Source organism: Osmerus eperlanus, chromosome 1 (genome assembly GCF_963692335.1).
Source record: "Osmerus eperlanus chromosome 1, fOsmEpe2.1, whole genome shotgun sequence".
In the NCBI taxonomy this organism is placed as follows: Eukaryota; Metazoa; Chordata; class Actinopteri; order Osmeriformes; family Osmeridae; genus Osmerus; species Osmerus eperlanus.
Genome location: NC_085018.1, coordinates 23,511,419 through 23,521,263, shown reverse-complemented (window position 1 = coordinate 23,521,263; position 9,845 = coordinate 23,511,419). Strand labels below are relative to the sequence as shown.

The following is a 9,845-nucleotide window of genomic DNA, read 5'->3' as shown; positions in this document are numbered from 1 at the left end:
CTAATTTACTCTGGTTCCTTCTTTAGTACCTTAAACATCAGCAAATGTCATCAAATGAGAAAACATGTATATAGAAAACTACTTTTATTTAAATTCAGACACCACAATACAATTAAATGAATTTAGTTAAATATTAAGAGTTGATACTTCATGGTCTAGTGGACATATTAGAATCATTTGAAAACACACATTCAACGGCAACCGAAGGAACCCGCTATAGACTTCACATGATCACATTAAATAATGAGGTTATCACGGCACTACATTCAGACACTCCAATACAGCTCGTTACACTCTACAGCGTCTACACAAATACTGGAGAGAGAGGAGGGTAAGTGCAAGCGAGTGGGGGTCGCACGCCCCTGCATCTGAGGGCCTCCACAGCCCAGGTCTGGGCCAAACATCCCGACAGACAGATCTTTACCAAACCGCGCTGGCCTGGGTCTCGTTCGTCACCAAGTAAAGTGCCGTTTTGTTCCAGGTATGTGCCTCTGGGGATGACTAGTCACGCTGTTAACTTGAACAGGAGATGGAGGAGGTGGGTTCTAGCAGTGGTCTCCGACCCTGCTCCTGGAGAGAGATCTTCCTACCAACACAAGTCCATCACACCTGATTCTGATTAGCTGATTGACGTGTTGAGTCGGGTTACTTAACATCTGAAGTTGAGGCGAAAAGCCACAGGAAGGCATCTGTCCAGGAGCAGGTTTGGAGACGTCTGGGTTCCAGAGTTAACACTGTCTTAGGGGCCTGGCCGGGTGGGCGGAGGAAGGGATCACATGTGTTCAAGGGGAGGCGGCTGTTTCCGTTGCTCGTTGACCCTGAACAGAGGGTTGAATCCGGTCTCCAGCGCCCTCTGCTTCTGCAGCAAGCCCTGGGAACACAGACAGCAGTCATCAGACCTCTCAACCCTGCCCCTGATAAGACCACCTTTGCTCTGGAGGCTACTGTATCGGCTTTCAGTCTCCTCCCTTCCAGCTAAGCCCTAACCCTCCCCTTTTTTTTCTAAATCAACCCCTCTCATTGGTCCAAACCTAGTGGTGTCTGGAACATGTCTGGCGTGTCAGCCTGAGAAGTATCACACTGATATAAAACATTATTCCAGTACTTCAGGGGCTCAGCCAGGGAAGTATCATACTGACATCAGTGTCCTTGGAATAACTGCCAACTTGTGGAGGGCTCCGGCCTTGGACACCGGTTTTTCCGGGGCTTTCCGGGTATTTTGTGTGTGTATGACACGCTCAGCCTGTTTACCTTTCTACCATCCCAAAGACACGTCTCCCTACACACCGAGGGCAATTATATATAACTGGTCACAGAACAGTGTTACAAATAATCGTGCCGAATCCCGATTGGCTGCTGGTGTGCGTGTAAGGAAGGTGATTGGATGGCAGCCCCTACCTGGCGCAGCTCTGAGAGGCCCCTCAGGATGGCCTGCTGTCTCTCTCGGTTCTTCAGCAGCTCAGGGTTCAGAAGGGGGTCTCTAGGAACCCCGGGGGGCCCTGCTGTACTCCGAGGACCATCTGACACACACACACACACACACACTTTATCAGGCTCTGAAGACCAGCGAGGCAGAATAAGTGGTGAGTTTCCAGGTTTCAGGATCCCGTGGGCTCTGACCTGTGTGAGCCTTCGCCTGGGGGTGACAGACTGTGGGGGGTCTGGAGAGAGGGGCCAGGGGGTCCAGGTGGTACACCTCATCTGTCCTCACGTAGGGCACAAACTCTGATGGAGGCAGGGGGCTGTTGGTCTCCAGGGGGGGGCCCTGGTTCTGGAGACGGTGCTTCAAGGCTGGGACCGGAGGGGAGCGCCCCCTGGAAACACAAGTTGGCACTTACTGCTGGGTCTTGAGGGGCTTAAGCTTCTGACAACTTAATGATATTGGAGGTTAGGTTTTTGTTTTGGGTTGAGTCTTGTTTGGGCTTACCTCTCATTGTGGTTGGCAGGGAGGTTGGACATGCTTCTGACAGATCTCTCCCCCTTGATGACACAAACCAGTCAAACTATCAGATTTAATCAACCATCACAATCATCAAACAATACTAAATATAAGAAAAACATCTTGAACTTAAATCATCTTCAAAATAATCGGTCAAAAGGTCACGAGAAAGTGAATTAGTCTGTGGATTTGTGTTGGTGTCGATATTTCCTCTCCAAGAGCGACATCGTCTCCACCTACTTTCCTGGGTGAGCCTGCTCTGGTTCTGCCCTGAGTGGGGCTGGCCTGTCTGGGCAGGGGAGGGTGCAGGAGGGGGGCCTGGTGGTTCTGGTCTGGCTGGGGGGTTCTGGATGCTGTGTTCCTCTCCACCAGGGTCATGAGCTCGATCTGCCTGCGGAGCCGCTTCTCCTGCCTGCTCTGCTGCAGGCCCGCTGGGTAGCGCTCCGACGCGGGGACGAACCGCCGCCCAGGCCGCTGGCTGTTCCACTCTGGCCTCCGCCCACCCCCCCGGGCACCCTGCAGCCCCACGTCTGTCCGGGCGAAGGCCTCGTAAGGGTCCTCGCCTCCTTCCCCTCCCCCTCCCCTGTGGACGTTCTCCTTCCCGGCCCCCTGGCGCGGCTGAGCCTGTCTGGGATCTCGTCTGGATCTTTTGGCGTTGGGAGGGGGAGGGGCCGGGGTAGGGGGCCGGTACTCCACAGGGATGTCGGGGGTGTAGACTCCGTGTTCCTGCTGCGGTGGTGCCGGGGCGGGCCAAACGGAGTCCACTGTTACAAGCACACGCATGCATGTCAACACACACAGAGAAAGGGATGTTTTCGTGAAACGTGCAGGACTTCCTCTTACCGGTCTGCATGGCCGTGTCCCTCCTGGGAGAAGCCGTGCTGACGGCCTCCTCTCTCCGCCCAGCCGGCTCCTGCTGCCTGGGGGACTCCCTCGTGGGCAGGGCTGGGAGCACAAATGAAGCAAACCCATCAAAGTCTGCTTTGGTGTGTACTGTTGCGAAGAAACCTGGGTGGGGGTGCATTAGTTTCGTACTCTGTGAGGCGGTGGGGGGCCCCTCCAGCGAGCGGAGCAGGTTGGACACATCGTGGCCCTTGCGGGCCAGCTCCTTGATCCTCTGCTGTTGCTTGTCCTTGGCTGCCTCCTCCTGAGCTCTCTGCACGCTCTGGTGCAGCTGCTCCGTCTGACGCTCTAGCAACTCCTGATGTGGGGGGGGGGGGGGGGGGGGGGGAGAGGGTGAGAGAGGGGGATTGGCAAACCATTGCTGCATTTTCATAACTAAAGCATGAATGTTTCAGCGTATCATCTACATTGTAATAGAAAATCACTATTCTTTAAGATGTCTATAATTTTCTTTGGTCTAGAACAATTATTGCTGAGGTTTTAACTTCTGTAAAGCTAGCATAACCTTTTGGCCTAAGACAGTATTGCTTAAGTTTCCGTTTGCTGACAAACGTCTAGCAAATTGGACTTTAACACAGATTGTTTTCCTCCAGGAATTTTTGCTGACAAGTTCTTCTTTCTTGTCTCAAGCTATGTTTTTAATATTGATCATCTGTATTTAGTTGTGCAACCCATTTCCTTTTTTAATTTCTTGTTTATTGTAGAGTTCCTCTTTTGATAGACATGAACTATTGAACTCATTATGTAACTGTCTGGAAGAACTGTTTAAAAGAGTACTCAGACATTTTTCAGAGAGATTTTCTACTCGATACATCATTTATGGTACTGTTTTACAACTGCTCCTCCTTGATTTCAAGAATAAACAGATAAATACAAATTCTTCTGACCTCAGACATTTAATCATAGAAATTCCACCACAACATACCCCCAAGGTTTTATTTCAGACATGGAGTAAATTCGTATCTGACCTCTGGTGACCTTGAGAGGTCATTTTGTTATAATCAAGATGCTGGATGGATGGAAGGAAGCAGGGGTGCAGCCTGTGTGTGTGCATGCCTGTGTGTGCGCGTGTGTGGATGCCTGGGTGTGTGTCTGTGTGCGTGTGCATGCGCGTGTGTGAGGAGCCCTCTCACCTCCTTCTGCCGGTGTCTCCTGGTGTCCTGCAGGTACTGCTGCTGCAGCTGCTGTCTCTCCAGCTCCACCCTCCTCTCCTCCTCCTGCTCCAACGCCACCCTGGCCGCCTCCTCCTGCTCCCGCTGCCACCGCCGCTCCTCCACCTGCGCCTCGATGGCCCGCTGACACACACACACACACACACAACACAGAGGGAGAAAAACAAGGACAATAGTCCCTAAGTTAGCTTTTTACAGAATCCCTAAATCCTGTGATTTGAGTGATTTCGTTGTATGCAGAGCTATACTATGACAAAGTCTTTCAATAACATTTTTAACCGGACAGTAACTGAGGGGAGAACAGGGTTCCAGGAGTGTGGGTGAAGGGTGGGAGAGGTGAAGGGTGGGAGAGATGGAGGGTGGGAGAGATGGAGGGTGGGAGAGGTGAAGGGTGGGAGAGGTGAAGGGTGGGAGAGATGGAGGGTGGGAGAGATGGAGGGTGGGAGAGATGGAGGGTGGGAGAGATGGAGGGTGGGAGAGGTGAAGGGTGGGAGAGGTGAAGGGTGGGAGAGATGGAGGGTGGGAGAGATGGAGGGTGGGAGAGGTGAAGGGTGGGAGAGATGGAGGGTGGGAGAGGTGAAGGGTGGGAGAGGTGAAGGGTGGGAGAGATGGAGGGTGGGAGAGATGGAGGGTGGGAGAGATGGAGGGTGGAAGAGATGGAGGTTGGGAGAGGTGAAGGGTGGGAGAGGTGAAGGGTGGGAGAGGTGAAGGGTGGGAGAGGTGAAGGGTGGGAGAGGAGGCAGCGTGTCCCTCCGTGTGGGAGGCTGAGGGCCAGGTGTCAGACTACCTGGTGCTCCTGCTGCTTGATCCTGTTCCTCTCCCTCTCCTCGATCTGTGCCGGGTCGAGCAGGGCAGTCATGGTGCGCAGGTGGCTGCACAACAACACAAGATGTTCTGCGTCTTACCCCTTTTTCCCCCGAAAACATGACACAGCCTGCCACATAGACACTACCAAGATGCTCCTTGGGGGGTGAGTAAAAGCTGAGAGGCTGGTCGTGTCTCACCTGGCCCTGGGTGGGACTCCAGCGGCGTCCACGCTGGCTCGCCCCGTGCTGGAGGCCTCCCAGGCCATGGACAGGGCCCCTGACAGTGTCCTGGGCTGGCTGAGGGAACTCAGCGCCCCCCACTCCCCCCTCTCTGCTGCCGGGGGAGGACGAGGCTGGGGCGGAGGCTTCATCTGGAGGGAGTCAAAGTGACTGGCCCAGTGTTCGTTATTCTCCCTCTGGAGGGGGGGGGGGGGGAGGGATGGATGGATGGATGGAGGGGAGGGGGAGGGAGGGAGGGGGGTAGACACAGAGACAGGCAAACCAACAACGTGAGCAATGGCCGATCCAAGAGCTCCGCCAATTAATTCAATCAGTGTGGACCTGCTCTGGCGCTCAGACATATAGGGTGGCATCTTTAAAAGACACTTCCTGATGGCTTGATCACGTCGCGTCGAAGGGTTTACCTTTGGTCAGGGCTCTGGTCTGGTCTGGGTTACCTGGTTGAGCAGCTGTTTCTCCTGCTTGTGTCGCAGCTTGTCGTCCTGTCTCTGCTGGTCCAGGTCCTGCAGCCAGGCGCGCTGCAGCGCCCTCTTCTGGACGATGAAGGCATGGTCCGTCGGCGTGGCCTCCTGCCCAGCACACACTCACGCCAATCAAAACATGCCCTTGGGAATGTAACCTCTCCTCTCTGTCCTCTAGACACTCCTACATTCCCTCTAGCTGGGAAGCTAGGTGTAAACTGAAGACACACAGTTGCTCTGATTCATGTTTTCACTGGAACTTCTTAATACATTAAACAAGTCTTCCTCATGTCTATTAATTGGACATTGGGTGCGAGAACGTTTAGTCATTTAGCAGACGCCCTTATCCAGAGCGACTTACAGTAAGTACAGGGACATTCTCCCCCCGAGGCAAGTAGGGTGAAGTGCCTTGCCCAAGGCCACAACGTAATTTTGCACAGCCAAGAATCGAACCGGCAAGCTTCTGATTAATATCCCGATTCCCTAACCGCTCAGCCATCCGACAGTGACAGTGGAGAACTTCCCCCAATTTCTGTGCATCATTTATCTACGATCTAACGTTTGTGTATCTCGTTCCAGCAGTTTCTTACCCCCAGTACGAAGGCAGATCGGATGGCAGCAGGCAGGTCTCTCTGTGCTGGCCACAGAACGTCCATGTCACCTGTCCTCCTCACACCCTCATCTGCTACCTGTCCACAGAGCAACAGCAGTCTCTGAGCACACACAGTGGAGATGAACCGGGGGCAAAATCAAGCGAACCGCAACCTGCTAGGAATAGGATTGTTTTGAGCGCCGTGTTTCAGATAGATGACATGCAATTGTTCATCGAGCGCAATTAAAATAGGCCTTATGTGAAACACCTGTGAGAAGACTGACCCCATCTGGGAGTCGTTCTTACCTCTGGTGTCTTCCTCTGATGCACCTTCATGGCCATCTGTTCATCTGATGGACAAATAAACAGGACAGGGTTGTTTCTTATCACCTGAGAGACAAGTTGCATGGCCTAGCCTAGCGTGTCATAGCATAGCATCCATCTACCTCTACCAAGTCAACTGGCTCTTATACTCTCAGCCCACTCTTTTGTTAGAGGTCTATAGGCTTATGGAGTGAATCTGTTCCCTTCTCATCCATAATGCACGTAATGACTGTCTGACCATAAGAGGTCCCAGTGAGAGAGTGAAACCAGACCCGTCCCGTGGTGCTCCTGTACCTAGCTCTCTCCTCCACTGGGCCTTCTGGGCCTCCACAGCTTCCTTGTCCTTCTCTCCCAGGGACGTGAAGAGGCCGTTCGTCACCCTCCTGCCCACAAACACAGGCACAACATGACATTACAGGTGCTGAGAGAGAGAGAGAGAGAGAGAGAGAGAGAGAGAGAGAGAGAGAGAGAGAGAGAGAGAGAGAGAGAGAGAGAGAGAGAGAGAGAGAGAGAGAGAGAGAGAGAGAGAGAAAGAGAGAGACCCACAAACACAGGCACAACATGACATTACAGGTGCTGCGTATCATCTATTGTTTTGAGAGGCGAACGCTGCATGTCCATCATCTGAATCGTACTTGTCCTCCTGTGTCTTCTGTGCAATTCCATTCTGAGCGCCGGCGTTACTTTTCACATTAAGAGTCTCTCTGTGGTCCACTGTCTTTGTGCTGTCGTCCAGGGGGACCTCCTGTGAGGACTGGGCAAACCCTGTGGGACATTCAGACAGAACCAGGTTAGAGGTATTACAGCCAAGCACGTCCAGGAAGAGACCTGGAACTTAGAATCACAGAACTACATTTCCTACTGCCGTCTCCCTTCAACAGCAGGCGGACGGACGGGAGGTCGAGCAAGCGCCACAGAACACAACGTTTCTATCGCCTGAGAGTTTTACATTTAGTCATTTAGCAGACGCTCTTATCCAGAGCGACTAACAGTAAGTACAGGGACATTTCCCCTGAGGCAAGCAGGGTGAAGTGCCTTGCCCAAGGACACAACGTCATTTTTCACAGCCGGGAATCGAACCGGCAACCTTCTGAGTACTAGCCCGATTCCCTAACCACTCAGCCACCTGACTCCTGAGATCCTGCAGTCCGAGAGTCTGCTGCAGCGTTAGAGCAGCTGTTGGCCTCACCTGATCTGGTCTGGCTGTGCGTGTTCCACTGCTGCGTGCTGCCAGGGGAAGCTTTGCTGATGGTGCTGAGGATCTGTGTGATCTGGTCGCTCGTCAGGCACACAGTGTCCTTTGCTAAGTCCTTTTCTGCATCCGTTGACCCAAGTCTGATGCTTGGTCCACGTCGATCTGATGGCTGTACTCTGGACACTCCTTTGGTGCGGTTCTCTGCGACATCTCTGCCCCTTTGTTTGGAGGGGTTGGGTGCAGCTAGTGAGACGTCACTCTTGGTGACCTCCGTTTTGGGGGCGGTGGTCTTAATCCTGGTCTCTCTGTCTCTTTGCTTCCCTTGCACTTTTGATAGGTCTTCTGACCCTGGCTCTTTGGAAACTTGATGCTTTGAGTTGAGAGCATTCTGAGGTCTGTGCTTGGATAGTATCTTGTATGGGCAAGAAAAAAGGAATCAAATAAAAACATATTTTTTCCATCAGCAATGTGTGGAATCAGTGTGCCACCTTGTGAAAAGTGCGACTACTACGTATTGCCAAGACAAACTTACCGTATTTGGATTCTTAGAACCTGCAATGACATGACATTCTTTAAAATGCACATTCAAACATTTTTTTTTAAATTAAGATCAGCGCAGGGTCCAAATTCTGAAGCTATTATGTGAGTTTACCGTTATTTATTAATTTCAGCCGGGGTTTTCCATTTTCCAGTTCGAACATCAGGCCATCTCTGTTTACCACAGACAGAAACATGAAATTACTGTAGCTAGCAAGCTCAGTTTGGGTGACAAGCGTCAGAAAACGGGACAAAATGTGGGCCTCATTTGGCTGTTTTTAGTTTAATTTTCGTTCGGTATAGTATTACGAATGAATGTCTAGTTTAATAACTACGTTAACATTTACAAGATTCCTCAAGCATGGATATGTAACCTTAACGTTAATGCTAACCAAGCTAGGTCTATTTTAGCCATGATAACCTCGCTTGTACAAGAATATGTAAAATAGACTCACCCAAGATTCATTTTAGCTGACAGTGTTCATTGAGCTGAGCTGTAATTCGTCGGAACTCTTGTTTGCTATTTCATGAGAAACATATTTAGATAATTGGCTATATTTAAGCCACAAACCGCTAAGTATAACATTGCTGTGACAGCACTTCCTGGTATGTTTATTGTGTACGTTGGTTGCTGACAACGACCAACAAGAGCTTCCGTGATTGGCTACATGGTGATCTGTGTGCATTAACCAGCGAATCACAATCCATTTTCAAAGTATGTCTGCAACAGAGGGAGTAGAAGGATAGGACCATATCTATGGATAGGACTACGGGGATTAAAAACGTCCACATTCCACGCAAAATATGCAGGTCTAAAGTGCTTTTTAAATTGGAAGATGAAATAAAAGCGATATGTAACGTTTCCTCATTTCTTTGTAGATTGATTATTACATTGCAGTACTCAGCCTTGATTTGTTTGAGCCATGAAATGCCCGACGTTTTGCGAGCAATTTAGGGGGCGCTGCCCTTTTTCTCACTATCGCTCTGCACACATTATGCCACATAAAACACTATAATTGTAAAAACCATGCAAACAACTACTGAAAGTTAGCAAGTAAGAACATCTATCTACATTTGTTGTCATGCATCATGAAATAATGACAGGTACCTATATGGATGAGTGCTACATAAGAAAAAATACTAAGTCGATTTATTTATATTTGTTTAAGTACTGTTGACTCATAGCAATTAGATTTGCTTTGTCATCTCAGTAACTACAATGTTTGGTCCAGTGGCCATAATCATCTTTACTAGTACATCGCACTGTTTTGTACGTTTTAATTATTGTACAAACTTGTCATCATGCCGGTGAATAATATTAAATAATGTATCACAGCAGGTGATCCAAGCGTTTACACAGAGATGGAAAAAAAAACAAATACAAATACTTCCTTACTGTACTTACGTATATTTTTCTGGTATCAGTAGCCTACTTCACAATTTATTTTGTTCACAAATATCTGTACTTTTTACTTCTTACGTTTTCAAGCAAGGCTCGTTACTTTAGCTTGTTGGAAGCTACCATGGGGCAAGGTAGAAAGCAACAAGAATAATAAAAAAAAAAAAAAAAAACGTTGGCATCATTCATGACTCATGAGTAGCCTATCTCAGAGCCCACATTTCTTTACTTTAACAACTTGAGTGAAAAAGTGTAGTCAGTACTGTTTTGTGTGTAG

General features: G+C 49.9%; 1 protein-coding gene across 1 annotated transcript; it reads right to left on the bottom strand.

Moving 5' to 3' along the window:
* Positions 1-69: 69 nt before the first annotated feature.
* On the bottom strand, positions 70-9,133 carry ccdc66 (coiled-coil domain containing 66). Its single transcript, XM_062471103.1, has 19 exons — positions 8,625-9,133; positions 8,285-8,343; positions 8,165-8,184; positions 7,627-8,044; positions 7,073-7,202; positions 6,732-6,820; positions 6,420-6,463; positions 6,112-6,210; positions 5,498-5,629; positions 5,019-5,236; positions 4,802-4,886; positions 3,976-4,137; positions 2,975-3,140; positions 2,783-2,884; positions 2,180-2,703; positions 1,928-1,980; positions 1,621-1,814; positions 1,399-1,520; positions 70-871 (listed from the first exon to the last, which is right to left on the bottom strand). The coding sequence occupies exons 1-19, from the start codon at positions 8,633-8,635 to the stop codon at positions 773-775; spliced, it is 2,727 nt and encodes a 908-aa protein (XP_062327087.1). The 5' UTR covers positions 8,636-9,133; the 3' UTR covers positions 70-772.
* Positions 9,134-9,845: the final 712 nt, after the last annotated feature.

Bases quoted from the DNA above. Each gene is read 5' to 3' on its own strand.
- ccdc66 (XM_062471103.1), bottom strand. The intron at 2,704-2,782 runs GTAAGAGGAAGT...TGCTTGTAACAG, and splicing joins GGACACGGCCATGCAGACCG to TGGACTCCGTTTGGCCCGCC. The intron at 872-1,398 runs GTAGGGGCTGCC...CTGTGTTCCCAG, and splicing joins GCCTCTCAGAGCTGCGCCAG to GGCTTGCTGCAGAAGCAGAG.